The following is a 16,133-nucleotide window of genomic DNA, read 5'->3' on the forward strand; positions in this document are numbered from 1 at the left end:
TTATCTAGATCCAGATAGACAACAGAAACATCCCATATATGATGATTAAATTCTGGCAGAACGGGTAAAAGCATAACAGGTTGGCATTTTTCAAGAACCCTGCCAAGGGGCAGTGGTCAAATGAGTATTTCAAACCAAACAGAAGCTAAAATTTCAATGATGGTATTTTCAGCTGGACTAAAAGAACAGGCTACTTTGCCTGTTTGTGAATATTTTACCATTACAAGACATCAGTTCCACTAATCTAGATTTATGTCAGAATTAATCCAGCTACAACTTTCTCAGTCAGCTGCCTGAATCAGTTTTTACCGCCTGAAAAAAAGTCAATAATAAAGATCATATTCACGCCTTTCACTTTGGACAGAGCACAAAATACGATGTTGTAAAATGTAGATGGACTAACGTAAATGTGTTTTCATAAGCTCCAAGTATTAGTATCAACACAGATATTCAGGCTCTTTTATAGAGAAAAAAAAAGTTTTATGGCACACTTTGAGGACTGATTAAAACCTGAAATAAGTTCATAAAACCTGAGAGCCGACAGTTGGATGACCCACGTGTCCCTGACCCGATTTTAGGTTGTTACTAAATTCGGCATCTTTACTGCTGATGTCTGCATCACTGCGTCTCCACGGAGGAAAATTTGTTTGTCTGCCGGTGCGTTTGTAGGAGACAGAAAGTCTGAGCCTCAGGTGTCGCTGTTTTATGCCAGAACAGGTGTTAAAGAAGATAGAGCAAGTGGAAGCAGGTAGTAAACACCATCAGGCCATTCTGGCAGCTGTCAGTGTTAAAAAATCCATGTTTTCATTTAGCACGGTGACGTTTATGACAAATACTTGTGACAGATGTTGTTGGCAGAGATGACCGAAGCACAATGTAATTAACTTTTTTTCTTTTTCTACTTTTCTACTTTTCTCCAATACCAGAGCGCCCAAGCCATACTGGAAAAGTAAGTTCTCGTTGATGAAGCCCTGATTGTGAATGTGACCTTTCCATCCTGCATGTCAAATATTTTACTTTTTACTCTGAGAAGTTTATCAAACCTTAATTTTTAACCCAGCCATCTTCAGTCTAGATGGAGTCCTGTAAAAAGTGTCTCACAAATACATTTTCATAGGTTTGGGAAAGCTTTCCAACCTTAAGGTGTTCAATCATTTCACTGATATGACCTCCCATATTAAATCGCTCAACAATCTACACTGATATAGACCGAGTAATGTGTTAGGAATGAAAGGATGCCGCGTTGTTTGATGGGAATAAAAAAATCATCAATCTACAGAGGGCTGAATTCAAAGACATCTTGAAAATCAAAGTGAAAAAAGTCAGTGTTGCCGAAATTCCATTGCAGAAACTTAAGGTGGTACTCAGTAGTTTGTAAGCCACCCACATGCCTGTATACCTCCATAGCAGCGTCAAGGCATGCACCTATTGAGACAACGGATAGTGACCTGGAGGATCTCCTCCTAGATCTGCACCAGGGCATCGTTGAGGTCCTGGACAATCTGTGGTGCATCCTGGCACCACTGGATGGACTGATGCATGTCCCAGATGTGTTCTATTGGATTTAGGTCAACATGGGGGACAGTGTCACTTCCATCATCCTCCAGGAACCAACTGTATGCTTCTGCCACTGCACTAGTGTAGGGTCTGACAATGGGTCCAAGGGTTTCATCCCGATACCTAAGTGCCGTTGCTTAGCCTGTAGAGGTCTGTGCATCCCTCCATGGATATTCTTCCCCAAAACATCACTGAACCACCACCATGCTGAACGATGTTATAGGCAGCATAAAGTTCTCCACAGCTTCTCCACACTGCTCCGTTTGAGGTGAACATGCTCCTTTTTTTTTTTTTTAAAGGAAAACAAACTTTTGTAGCTGAAATGTTTGCGTAAACATGCTTCTCAAAGGCATCTCCCCTGGAAAAAGCATTTGCTTTTGCAAAGCACAACAAGAACGACCAATAAAAAGAGCAAAAATGAGCAGAACGCAGAGACAGCTCACTTCAAAAATCAATTTATAGTGATTGATACAAAATTAATTGATTTATATATACAGTGTAGATTTTGTACTGTCTTAACCTTCCCCAACAGTCGTTCCCTCTCTGTCAGATGTTTGACAATTACTTGTGGAACAGAAGACCCTGCTGTGGCCACAAGATCGAAACACCCAACAATGCTGCACTCAGTGAGCAGCCACGCGGGGATACCTGGAGGTCAGCGTGCGTTTGCTTTGCTGATAGATCGAGTCACATTTGGCCTTTTACTTGAAATCGGCATCAGTCTCTGAGATGGAAGTCTGCCTGATTAAATACTTAGCGCTGGTTTTATTGATCCAACACTGGCTGCAGATTAGAAGCAACTAAAGAAAAATGAGTTTAACACAACTGAGCATGTCTTATTTTTAATATTGACCTGTATATAAAAGGTGAGAATATCTATAGTATGCCAGTACTGATATACTCTGTTATTACAAGCAGCAAGTCTGAGGGATTGTTAAGTGTTTGTTTGTGTGAGTTTGATGTGAGTTTAAAATGCTTCAACATGAATAAATTCTTTACTGTTTTGTTGTCGTTTTACTCATGTGGTATTTACCCTTCAAGTAAGAATAATTCATTTAATTTATGACCATTATGATCATTTTCTTAAAAATGTGCAGTTACTTTTTATCTGCAATAAACTCATAAATTCACTTTCTTGCTTTCTGCAATTTCCATGTTAAAACTCAGGCTTACAGTAAGGTGACATTTTAAATGTTTTATTGGGTTCGGCTTTTGAAAATAAATTAACACAAAGTACAATGCTTCACTTTTATTGCAGACGTAGCAGTTTAGTCTTATGCAATGCATCTCTTTACATGAGATTTCAGGTTTTTGTATTTTTTTTAAAGGGGAACAAACTTTGGCAGCTGAAATGTTCGAGTCTCGTTATGAAGTCTCTGCGTTTGTTTACAGAATGGCGGCGATGGCGAGAGCCTCGAAGTTGGAGCTTCCAGAGCTCGGTTATGAGAGTATGAGCCACTTCATCATCGATATCGATGACCTCGCCGACACACTGAGAAACATCAGCTTCTGCTGCGGTATGTCGTTAACGTGGTTATATACACATTTTAAATAGTTGGAAAACAAAACAAAATCCTCACATGGACTAAAATCATTGACCTGAGCACATTAAAAATCACACTGAAGTTTCAGCACAAATAAGTTGAGTCTGACGTCACTCTTACTGGTATATGAGGTGACTTCAACATGTTTGTGTGCGTTTCAGGTGTGGCGGTTGATGAAGACGATTTTGAAGAAGTTGAGGAAGATTTAGACTTTGGCTCCAGATTTTAAGACCGAAGGGCAAAGAAGCTGATCATTTTTGACTGACTTCAGTGGAGATTTTTTAAAAGTTGTCAGAGATACTGAACGAACAGCCTGCTAATCTGCAGTCGATAAACTGGAATTTTGTTTGGCCAAGGCTGTAGAGTGTGTGCGATTTTGGTATTGAAAGTGTCAGATTCCTCACAGTAGTTATTCCGCTTCTAGTTCTTGCCCATCAGTCGTAGAAGAACAAAGTTTGCAGAAATATAATCGCGTTTTCACAATTAGAGGACAGAATGTATGAGTTTTAGCTCCAAGGACCAATTTTAATAGTTTATTTAATACTGAATTAAAGACAGAAATATCATTTGGGAAATGTGACAAATGTTCATTATACACCTTTCCACAATAAATAGGGAATGTGTTTGAAAAAAACAAACAAAAAAAGTTCCCTAGAGAAGCTATAACAATGTTTATATATTGTAATAATTGTATGATAAAGAAAGGGGGTGTTTGTACTTCTGCTGAGGAGGCTACGTGATTGGTTTGTCTGTTTGTTACCAGGAGTTACTCAAAAAAGTCAACAAATCGGCACGAAAATGTTACCAGAGGTGAGCCTATGATGCAAAATGCCAAAAATTGGACATTTTGCACCATATTTACAGAAATATGCATAAAATAAAATAGAAACAAAGAAGAAAACTCATATTCACGCATGTCATGAAGAGAATTTTAAACCATAGTTGTACTAATGCTCGTGTTTACTGGTGGCTGTGGAAACAGAGGAAGCTCATTTTCAATGCTTTTTGGTTTAACTTTTTTAATCAGGAAGTGAAACTCTTGAGATTAAGAATCTCCTTTTTGCAGCAGCGTCGTGGGACAAGCAGGATTAACCCAGCATGCTTTTCAACAGAGACTAATTTGCTTTGAAATTGGGATGAGAATCTCAATATTGTTCCCATCCCTGCTTTAGTCTCAGGTGCTGAAACACATTTGTTTTGCTGTCTGATTTTTGCAAATTACTTCCGCATTGGTGAAGTATGGATGTTTCAAGAGACAGACATATTATGCAGAGAATCCTGAATTAAAATCAGAGTGTTTTAAAACTGTATTTTGTGGCAAAGTCATTAAACTGTTTTCATGTTTCTTATCTTTGATTTGACTGGATTTGACTGCTGAACCCATACATGTAGTTTTTAAATCGTATTCAACAATAAAATGTAAACTATTTTAGAAAATGCTTCAATTTTCCAGACATGTTAAGATCACTGCCGAGTGGTGGGTCCTGCTCATAGAAGGACATTAGTAATGTAACTGCATTTTTTCCTCATGTTGCTTCATTGTCAGTGAATATGTTTGGTGGCAAAGTTCACATATTAAACAAATGACAACATCTCAAACCTCATCTCAACACCAACACTCGGGTTGTTCCCAGGTCATGATACTTTTTGATAACATTCAGAATCCACAATTTTGACCAAAAGTATTGACCTTTTACAGAAACTGACAAGGGGCACTGACTGTTGAAGTTGCAAGATATTATTACTATTATAATATTCACTACCAGTCAAAAGTTTGGACACGCCTTTTGATGGTTTTTCTTTGTTTTTACTACTTTCTTGATTATAGATATATCAATTACATGAAGCAAGATATTTGGAATTATGAAGAATTACGAATTAATTAAGAAAAAATTGATTCCCCCCCCCCCTCCCCCTCCTCCAACTCTTACATTTTAGATTTCTCAAAGTAGTCACTCTTGGCTTTGTTGACAGCGCTGCAAACCCTTGGCCTTTTCTCTACATGCATGGTTCTCACCGTGAAGCATGGAGGTGGTGGTGTGCTACCACAGCATCCTGCAGTGACATGCCATTCCATCCGCTTTGCGTTTAGTGGACCCTCATTTATTTTTCAACAGGACAATGACCCCAAACACACCTCCAGGCTGTGTAAGGGCTGTTTGACCAAGAAGGGGAGTGATGGAGCGCTGTGTCAGATGTCCTAGGCTCCACGATCACCTGACCTAAAACCAGTCGAGATGGTTTGGGATGAGATGGACCACAGAGTGAAGGCAAAAGGGCCAACACATGCTCAGCAGCTCTGGGAACTCCTTCAAGACTGTTGGAAAACCATTTCAGGTGATTACCTCATGAAGCTTATTGAAAGAATGCCCAAAGTGTGCAAAGCAGTAATCACAGAATCAAAAATATAAAACATATTTTGAGTTATTTCGCACATTTTTGTTTACTACATAATTCCATATGTGCTCATTTATAGTTTTGGTGTCTTCTGTGAGAATGTACAATGTAAATAGTCAAGAAAAACCATTAAATGAGGTGTGTCCAGAATTGTGACTGGTAGTGTATAATTGTTATAGGTTATTGTCTAATATAGAAGCATTATGTGTCTTTGTTTTAAATCAAGTCCACTCTTCATCTCACAACGATCTTCGTCATAGCAGAAAGGAAAGCTGATTGGTTCCTTTTTTTGTGAGTCTGCTATCCAACCAGAATCCTAAACATATTTCTGAGAAACAGTTAATAGTTTCAGTTTTATAACATCAAAACGTTTGAATATGAACTGTGGGCTGAATAATTTACCTGACGCGGTGACCTTAATTTTATCAGAGTAAAAGAAGATTATTGTTGGTTTCAGCAGCAGACTGTAAATTTGCAATGGCCAGATTAAGGAGAGAACTATGAAAAACGGAGCAAGACTAGAAGAATTAAATGTTGCAGAAACCGTGTGGCAGACACTTAATGTCCAATGTGACAAATTAGATTAACTAGTTTTTGCATTAAAACTATAATTACTGAACAGAAAAACATTGTATCATACCTGCCGTAGATGAAGGAAACAGTAAAGTTGCAGTTAGCACAAACAGAGTCAGTGAGAAAGAATTCCTGTATGAAATCTTGGTGGTTTGAGGTTAAAAGTGCAGAAACTCTGGAAATTTCTACAAATGCAAAAGAAAAGAAAAGAAAAACATGTCTGATCGCTTCTGACTGAATTAGTGCAAATGTGTCAGAGGCTGTTTGTGGAGGTTCTTGTTGCTGTACAGAGAGGATGTGCGAAAACATCTCTAACAAGACCACTTACGTAAAGCAGCGTGAAGGATTCCCCTCATCAGTGTGTTTATGCTGATTCAGTCAAAAGGCTGCAATCAACAACAGCGTCCTCCTCCTCCTCCATCCGTGCTGCGTATGCGTGGAGTACAAGAACATGAGGCCGAGCAGTTGGAGAGTCAGTGGTGATTGTTCAGACGTGGGATGGTGACACTGATCTCATGATATTTGTCTTTTGTTCTGTACTTGAGGTCCCTGCAGTCCTGAGGGAGGGAAGAAACCCACAGAGATGCAAATAGATGTTTTCCATAATCCTCGGACATAAAAGACCACATGAAATCACACATTTACGTACCTCTGTGTTTCCTCCTGCAGCAGCAGATGCAGGGAGGACTGACTTGGCCACGTATCTCGCCTCCCACATCATTTTGTTTAGCAGAAGAAGCCAATGCATTGTGTGTAAATATATCTGTGTGTGTGTAACTCACAGGAAATGCATCCAGTGGATTTAGCACTGTGTTCTGTGTTGTGGGTGGGAAAGGGAAAAAAGTCTTTTCCATGTGTTTTCTTCAGGATTAAATCTTTCCAAAGGCTGCTGTACAGCTTTTAACACGTTAGGTAAATTTTAAGAGAAAACAACGTAGAGATTAAAGTCAGTGCGACCAAATGTGTGTCTATATGTCCTAAACCTGGAAATACAGCAATAGATGATTTTGTTAATATCTGGAACAAACTGTTTTTAAATATGTGAATGGCAGGATATAAGCAGGGATGCTTTATCTGCTGCTTTTTAGTTAAAGAATGAATGATCATTTATATCGTCACTGGTAAATATGAAACAAAACCAACAAAGAATTGATTTTCCTAAAGAAAAATACTCTTTGTGCATCCCAATTCTGAGAGATCTAATTCTTCTGTGGCATTCCAAAGGCTATTAAAAAGGCATCAATGAGCAATGCTGCCGGAAATACCCACTAGAACACCAAATGTGTATTAATCCGTGGCTGAAACTGGTCCAACAATTGCACAAATTTAACATAAAAAGCCTCAGAGACAGGATGATTAAAGACATTCGCTCCATGGGTGGGAATGTTGGTTGATTCACCACTTTGGTTTAGACCAAAATATCTCAACATTTATCAAATAGATTGCTGTTGGACCATGCAAAGATGTTTATAGTTCCAAGTAGAGTTATTGTTTTCTTATCAATTTCTTATCATTTTTGAAGTTACAGAGAAGGATTTGAGGGTGGTGCAGGATATGTCTGAGCACAGTGGGATGGTGGTGAGGTGGTGACAGGCTTCAAGGTGAAGGTGAGGATTACATTACGGATTGACTCAGAGCCCCTTCTTGTTTACGATGGTGATGGACAGGTTGATAGTTGAGGGCAGGCAGGAGTGGACGATGATGTTTGCAGATGATTTTATGATCTGTAGAGTAAAGAGCAGGTTGAAGAAAGCCTGGAGAGGTGGAGGTGTGCTCTGAAGAGTACAGGAATGAATATCAGAAGAAGTGAGACAGAATAAATCTGTTGCAGATGCAAACACATCCAGTCACACATCCAAAGAAAAAGATGAAGAAGAGAGTGCAGGATGGAGTGGGTGGAGATTCGATTTTATTTATACAGCACCAAATCACAACAACAATGACCTCAAGGCACTTTATATTGTATTTAAACTAATTAAACTATAGTAAATGGTAAGGTAGACCCTACAATAATACATACAGAGAATAAAACAACAATCATATGACCCCTATGAGCAAGCACTTTGGTGACAGTGGGAAGGAAAAACTCCCTTTTAACAGGAAGAATCCGGCAGAACCAGGCTCAGGGAGGGGCGGCCATCTGCCGAGAATATTTGGGATGATGAGTGTCAGCGGTGATTTATGACAGAAGGATACCAGCAAGAGCGTAAGAGGAGGTTTTCAAGATGGTAGTGAGACCTGCTGAAGTAATTTTTTTGGAGACAGTGTCACTGACAGGAGACTGAGCTGCAGGGGGCAAAGCTGAAAAGGATAAGAGTTTCAATGGGAGTGACTGGGATGGACAGGATTAAAACTGAGTGGACAGCTCAGGTTTAGCAGTTTGAAGTCAAAGTTTGAGGGGCAAGGTTAAGTAGGTTTTGATATTTACAGAAGAGGGTAGTGTGAATATACTTTATTTGACAAAGGATGTCAAATATGGAGATGCCAAGCAAGAGGAAAAGAGGAAGAGCACAGTGAAGACTGAAGGATGTAATGAAGGAGGACATGCAGAGGGCTGGTGTGACAGAAGAGGGTGGTAAGGAAAGGCTGAGATGGAGGCAGATGATCCACTGTGGCGATCTCTAAAGGAAACAGCCAAAAGAAGAAGTAGAAGTTAATTAGCCCTGTGATAGACTGTCAACCTGCTCAAGGTGTACCCAGCCTCTCACCCTTTGACAGCTGGGATGCCTGTGGGAGTGCCTGGCAGACTCAAACCTTTCTAAACAAAAAAAAGAAGAAAACCAAAGACACAAATGTGTCTCTCGACTATGCATACTATGTCTATTGGACGTATTTTACATTTTATATTGTATATAGTATTGTTGTGATTTGCTTGTCTTTCTTTTAGCACCAATGTGGGACAGTACCAGAATGTCAATGTGCCATTGTACAAAGTATAATTGTGCAATGACAACAAACGTCAAAGTGATGACAGTCAAATGATTAAACAAAGGTATAATCAAGTTACAAAAACACACAAACACAATGAAAAATAATAACAATTAGCCACACACTGACTTAAACACAATTTAGGATTATAATAGCATGGCTGATTATCATGGGGACACTGTTTCATGTTTGGAGAAAGACTTGTAGATGTGGATGTGTTTTCCTATTGTGTGATGAATTCTAGAAATTTTGAACAAAGCCACAGTTTTTTGTTTTTGTTGGTGCTTTTGTTGTAGAGTGAATTGACTGAACCATGAGATACAAAAGGATGGTGGTGACTGGAAGGAGAACTTTCAAAGCTGGTGGCAAAAGTTATTCTCTTATCTTGACTGCAGGTTTTGACGTCAGCATTAGTCAGCCCTCCTTCACTGGTTCAAGCCAGGTCACAGTGAGTCAGCTCTGAGAGATTAATGATCATGCTTCTCCTACACCAACCAATGCATTGATTTTTTTTTTTTTTTTTGTAACAATATTTTCAATTTTTAAGGCTTTGGTCAAAAATACATTATTGATCTGTTTTCCTCTCATTGGCTGGTCCGTGATTGGCATTTCTGGGTCAAACCTGATGGTTTTTGGATTCCAACTTAAGGTAGACACGGAACTTTTTCTATTTCTGTATCTAAATACCACAACACACACTGTAGATCATCACTTTGTTTGAATCACATTATTAATAATAAATGTCAATATAATTTACTGTACATTTTAACAGGTCTGTGTTATATGGATTCGTTTAGACTAAATGGATATTTGCTGAACCAGGGGACAAAGCACTGTCACAAGAAGCTTCTACATATAATAATATTAATAATATTAACTTTGTTATTTTTATTTGTACAGTGCCTTTCAAGAACCTTAAGGATGCTTTACAGAAGAGTAAAAATGAACAAACATATATTAATAAATAAAACATCTTAGGTTTGCAAAGTAGCATCTAAACAAAACACAAAACGTCTGGAACAATGTTCTTTAGACAGGCCCAGCAAAGTAGAAATATGCACAACAGCACAAATACAGCTGTCAGGCACAGTGGTGGAGGGGTGATGGTTTGGACTTGTTTTGCAGCCATAAGGCTTCGGTACCTTGCAGTCATTTAACTAAAGATGGACTCCAAAGCATTTTAGGGTAAAATGTGAGGGCATCTCACAGCATGGTTGAAAATATGTTACACAACCATCCCAATGATCCCAAGCACTTCAGCAAATCTAATAGAACGGCTGAAAAAAAGAAAGAAAAAAATTGTTACGATGGCCCAGTCAAAGCCCAGACCTCATCCCAGTAGAAATGCTGTGTAAGTGAATGCTCACAAACCTCAATGAACTGAAGTGTAAACGAGAAAATTCCTCCAGAACAGTGTGAGAGACAAATAATACAATGATACTGAATCATCAAATTATTCATTAGTGATTTCAGATGATGTCATTCTTGGAGAGAGATGAGTTGCCAAATATGCATAAGGGGTGGTTTTAACGTATGTGGGTACACGACGAAAGTAAGGTCTATATGTGAGAAACACTGGCCATGTAGAACAGTGCCATCTGCATAAACATGTACATTACAATTTTTCTTGGCTGAGGTAATGGGTTTTTGTGTGTGGAGTTCAAAAGAGGTCCAAGAATGGATTCTTGTTGAACACCTGTTTGTCTGATAATCAATCAGTAACCATTTAATGGATTGTTCATCTAGTTTTTCCAGTATTATCTATTATCTGATGTATGCAAATATATTTTTGTAGAAAGGTCTTTGAAAAATTAACCACATTTTTAACTATTGTCCAAGGCTTCAGTGATGTTAAGTACTGTTATACAGCTGCTTTTTTATACACACATAATCTACATCCTGACTACTCTGATTTCAGTTTATATGACCCCAGACACATGAGAATTTAAAAACTTTATGCATGTATAATTAAAAAAGACAGGAATTTTTCACCAGACCCAATCCAAAAATATCTACTATATCATAAATAAAATAATACATGACTTAGCATTACCTCATAATTAAAATAAGTATAAGTAAAAATAAGTAAAAATGCTTGTTGGCCTTATTTACTACGTGAACATATTAACAGAGTTTAAAGAAAGACGATACGTTTGTCTTTCCTTTGATGCACAAAGTGAAGTGCGATGGCATTTGTGAGGCACAATGTACACACTCACACAGACAGCTGGTGAAGAATCAGCCACACACCCACAATATGGACTGAGTCATAGAAACACAGGACCCAGAGGCCATTTTCACTTCTGCGTTTGTTTCTTCTCTGTCTTATCATGTTCAACAACTTGGACACAACTCCACTAACTGTCACTTCTATCAAGCCTGAGCCTAATCAGCTGCTGCTCCTATGATGAGATAACAAACTACTTAAAAATGATGACACATTCTTTGCGAATTTTCTTGATATATTTTACTGGTGTCCTTCAACAGCTGTTTTTATTCAGTACTTGAAACTTCACTTCATTTGCTTATTTGAATTTCTGCCTTGAACACAGTCCCAGGTTAAGACCTAATGAAAACAAGCTTCCCAAACAGAGCCTCCTTGTATTGGACCTAAACCAGAAAGTAAAAGCTGAATGCAAATGTAAGGCTTTTAGATTGGAGTGGCATCAGAGAAAAATCAATGGAGGTCATTTGAATTCAAACTAAGGCACCTTCATGACTGAAACGCTTAGGGTGGGCCTATGCAATCTTTGGCAAAATTTTCCATAAATGAAGAAAAAAAAAAAAAGACTATGAAGAGATGCAAATCCATCAAAATAATCATAAAGTCCTGAGACTTTAGGAGGAGATGAAATATCAAGATAGGGAGGAAAATTGACTGCCACTTGTTTCATAATCATTTTATGGACCAATAAACCTGCCCATTTCTGCCCTTTGGCCAATGAAGGCAGGAAATAACCCTGTAATGTGGACAGTGAATATGCTGAGGAAAATTCCAAAAATTGTACAAATGTGTAATTCTGAGAAACTGGCTTTTCCTGAAGGTGGAGCAAGAGGAGAGCTCAAAAAATGAAATACTAAGAGGAGAAACAATGACCTCAGCAAAGTCTGATGGTTTTATGTTTACAGTTTAGTGTTCAGTGTACATATTTTTGTCTGATTAAGGTCAGCTAGAGGATGTTGATGGGTTGCAAAAAAAAAGAAAAAAAGAGGAAAATATTGAAATACTTTGCTTTGAAAGTTTGAACCTTTGGTGGTGGTGCTAGTGAAAGATAACGAGAATCATCTGAACTCAACTCCAGTTACATTTGCCTATAGGAACAATTTTCAATTTTCTTTCACTCCTGACTTTGGAAATGATCAGCTGTAATAAACACTTGATGACACTTCATCAGAGTATGAGGTTGTATTTTATGATCAATACACACACATAGATGGCAACAATAACAACATCAAAGGCATACACTTTTACTTCAAACTTTTTTATTACAAAATATAAATGGCAAAAAGCTTTGTTTTTTTTTTTCCATTTGCTAAAACAAAGAGACTGGTGTCAGACATGAATGTTACAATAAAATTAAGCTTTTTTTTTCCTTCTTTTTTTTTTGTAGGTTACCATGCTACAGTAGATACAGTACAGGTGATAGTGCTCCCGCTCAAAGAAAAATGACAGAAAGGGGGGAAATTAATGTAAAAGGCAATAACCATCTGTCTATTGAGCTTGATCAAGAGACAAAGTGATGATATACAAGCGAGTTGGGCCGACAGAAAAAGGTTTGAAAATTTGTCCTCTGGTTCTCAACAGTGACAGAAATTTAACTTTAGGCAAGCAGATACATTTTCTACAACTCTGTACAAACATGTAGTTTGCTTAAACTAATCTAAATAAATCTGAATGTGCATTTGTATTACTTTATACTTAACTAAAAATGAATAAATACATATTTTTTAACATTTGTGGCTGCTGGAAACCATAAACTCTTTCTTTTAATGTGTCACATCTACAGCATTCAAAGGTCAAACTAAAGCACTTCTCAGTGGGTTCATAGATTCCCAGGTCAGCTTAGCCTTTCTGAAAACATTAAGCTTACAACACATACACACAAACTGCTTAAACAACTTATTTTAGACATAAATTCATAAAGAAGTGTTGATTTCGAAGTCAAACCACATCCAATACTTCAAAGAGTGAAAACGACTTGATATCCAAGGGTTTTCCCTTTTTGCCACGAGTCCACCACAAGTCCAGAGATTAAGAGGATTGTGTGTGTTTGAAGATCAGCGGGGGTCTGAGAGGTCCTTTTCCATATCTTCCAACAATGTCTTTAAATAACACTTAAAACATTTTACATTTTAATGACAGCTGCTGTGATGCGTAAAATGGCACCAAATGTGCATAAAATGATGTGGAGAGGCAGGCGCACGAACAGAAACTAATGTCAGAGGTCTGGAATATTGATACAGCTTCTGGGCTCTGTTAAGGAGGCATTTTCAAAAAGAAGCAGAGATTTACTTCCCCACCTCGTCGAGCACTTTGCGGTTGAGCTGAGCCTGCTCTCTCTGGCTTTCCATCTTGGCCATCTGGATCATATTCCTCAGCAGGTGGAAGGTCAGGTCGATGGAGAGCGGCGGCTCTTCGCTGCGTTTCAGCAGCTGCGCCGCGGTCCTCATAGCCCCTTCCTCCGCCTCCTCGCTGTCTTCTTCTGGCGGGAGCAGGTGGAGACGATCCGGGTTCCTCCTCTGGAGAAACCTCATGATGTTTTCGCCCAGTAGATCGGAGGCGGCGTTGTCTCCGGCGGCAGCCGCTCTGAGGAGCACCTCGTCCAGTTGCTGCGTTTGAAGGCGACCGCTGCCATTCATCCAGCCAGGGAAGGTGCGCGGTCTGCCGGCGGCTGGACGGAGGTGTGATGACAGGAGGACCGAGGAGAGCAGCAGGAGAAGGGAGACTGGCTTCATGTCCTGCAAGCAAAGGAAACACTTAAGATGACATTTAGACCTTCAGGTTTAAAAGTACGTTTCATGGTGTATCTTGGAAATGTTGCGTTTTATTTACATTCTCTCTGAGCTAAGCGTGTCATTCATACACTTTTAAAACTTTAAAGTTTAGTTTGGGTCGTGATTCGGCAGATGTAAAGTCTCATGTTCGCTCCAAAGGTAAAAGAAATGCTATCTGTCAATCTGATGGGAAACCTAAATCTTCTAGAACATTTACTTGAACTGGAATTAAAATTACAAAAGAATATTTAATGGCAACATTTTCTTTTGTATCCAAAGATTGTTCAAGCTAAAGCGCATAAGATGACGAGCACCTCACTGCGCGGTTATTAAAAAGTTTAAATGATGAACAAAACTTTAGAGTGAATGAAAGAACTACTGTTCTTACTTTACTGTCTCCAGATGCTGCAGCTGGACTTTGCGGTCGGCCGGTGAGATTCAGCAGAGTCTGAAAAGTCCCTGTGAGCGGAGACTGGAGGGTTTTATACGTCCTGCCCGCTCCTTTGACGTCAATGTGAGCACAGATAGCGCATTGGAAACCGGACAACTATCGAGACGCAAAGCACAGAAGTCCCGAGGGACAGCTGGGGAAGCTGTGATAGACGGCGAATAAAGGACGTGATTTTTTTTTTTTTTACAGCTTCATTTCTTTTTCATCCTTGGTGGGTCATCAAGTTTGATGAGGTAAACTCACAGGAGTACAGGAGGAAGGTGTCAATGGGTGTGCGATTTCTGGGGCGATTCAGGAAACTGCCCAACTTTTTATTCTTATATTATCAGAATTATTTTGTTCTGGTTGTGCGTGATTATGTTTTTTCTTTGCAACCCGCACTGCCTTAAATTCTCTCTTAAATATGAATAATATGAATAATAATAATATGAATCAAAATCTGTGAAGAGTCTGTCTCCCTGCACTGTATTGCTAAAGGGCTATTTCACTTTCAGAAGTTCAAATGAAAGAATTAGAGGTGAATTAGAGGCAGAAACCAAGCGCTGAAGTGCTGCAAGAAGATGCAAAAGACAATAAATCAACATTAATTCAGCTCACATTCACCTGCCTGAAGTTAAACCTTTATTTTTGACCAGGCTGTGCTCTAAAGCAAAGTATTGCTTTGGCCAAATTAGACAAAGAAATGACTTTTAAAGATTAAATAGAAGCTGAGAACATGAAAAACGTCTTTAAAGTCGGACTGAATGGGTGAGGGAGCTGTCTATGGTGCTGAACCTTCACGGGATTATTAGTAAAAGCTCACTTTTTATACCAGTGAAACCAGAATATAAAGAAATCCATAGTAGATGCTATTTACTCTGAGTGAGTCACAGAGTTGCATAGTTAAATATTATGAATCATGTAAATAGGGGACAAAAGTAATTAAGGCTGATAGTAGATGAAATTAAAGAAGAAACTTAAAGAAGTCCAGTTGCTTTTCTTTCTAATCTTTTTAGATTACCTATAACATACACAAACAGAGATGAAATGTACTCCCTAAATGTTATCTTTGGGTTCTACAAATTTAGACATAAAGTTATTATCTGGGAATCAAAAGAGCATTTTTGTGCTTTTACACACAACAATGCCTGCTAGCAACAGCCTGTAGCACAGTTTGATTATGAAAATTTGCAAATATCATCTTTCATATGAAACTATATTGCTGTTTTCACTTTTTCTTCAGGACAAACATGAAAATGAGGAGAAAATGACTTCTTTCAAACACTCTGAGGTCACAAATTGTGTAAATCCACACAAATTATGAGCCAACATCAGTAACTTCAAATTACAGATCAGATCTCATTTTGATCACAGATGTCAGCCCCATCACACACTGTTATCAGGTTGTGCTGCTAAAAAGCCTACACACTGTATCTTCGTTTAATTACTGGGCCTTAATTCTCAAACACAGCGAGCCTGGGAGATGAATTAAAAAAATGAAATCCAGCTTTCTGGGGAGAGGCTCATTTCCCTCAGGCAGGCGGTGGGGATATTTGGCAGATTTTCAATCGATTCGTCAGACGTTTTCCGCTTGTTTTTCCCTGATATGGACCGCGAGTGTGTGTGTGTGTTTGTGTGTGTGGGGGGGGGGAACAATAAAAAAGAAAATGTGTGCAGTTAATTTGGTTGGCAGCCCAGCTCAGCAGCCT

The 16,133-nt window shown here is 38.7% G+C and overlaps 2 protein-coding genes across 2 annotated transcripts in view; one reads left to right on the top strand and one right to left on the bottom strand.

Moving 5' to 3' along the window:
* The window catches only part of trim54 (tripartite motif containing 54), a 34,496-nt gene extending 18,423 nt beyond the window's left edge, over nt 1-16,073 (top strand). Inside the window, exons 6-8 of the mRNA XM_085134285.1 lie at nt 927-949; nt 2,950-3,074; nt 3,263-16,073. Of these exons, the coding sequence (XP_084990411.1) occupies nt 927-949; nt 2,950-3,074; nt 3,263-3,330 (216 nt within the window). The 3' untranslated portion in view covers nt 3,331-16,073. The remainder of the gene's footprint in view (nt 1-926; nt 950-2,949; nt 3,075-3,262) is intronic.
* ucn1 (urocortin 1) lies at nt 13,233-16,102 on the bottom strand. The gene is made up of 2 exons (XM_085134304.1): nt 14,383-16,102; nt 13,233-13,958 (listed from the first exon to the last, which is right to left on the bottom strand). The coding sequence occupies exon 2, from the start codon at nt 13,953-13,955 to the stop codon at nt 13,509-13,511; it is 447 nt and encodes a 148-aa protein (XP_084990430.1). The 5' UTR covers nt 13,956-13,958; nt 14,383-16,102; the 3' UTR covers nt 13,233-13,508.
* Between the last annotated feature and the right edge of the window lie 31 nt (nt 16,103-16,133).

This window comes from Neolamprologus multifasciatus, chromosome 15 (genome assembly GCF_963576455.1).
Source record: "Neolamprologus multifasciatus chromosome 15, fNeoMul1.2, whole genome shotgun sequence".
Classification (NCBI taxonomy): Eukaryota; Metazoa; Chordata; class Actinopteri; order Cichliformes; family Cichlidae; genus Neolamprologus; species Neolamprologus multifasciatus.

Coding starts and splice junctions, on each gene's coding strand:
- ucn1 (XM_085134304.1), bottom strand. CDS start 13,955: ATGAAGCCAGTCTCCCTTCTCCTGCTGCTCTCCTCGGTCCTCCTGTCA.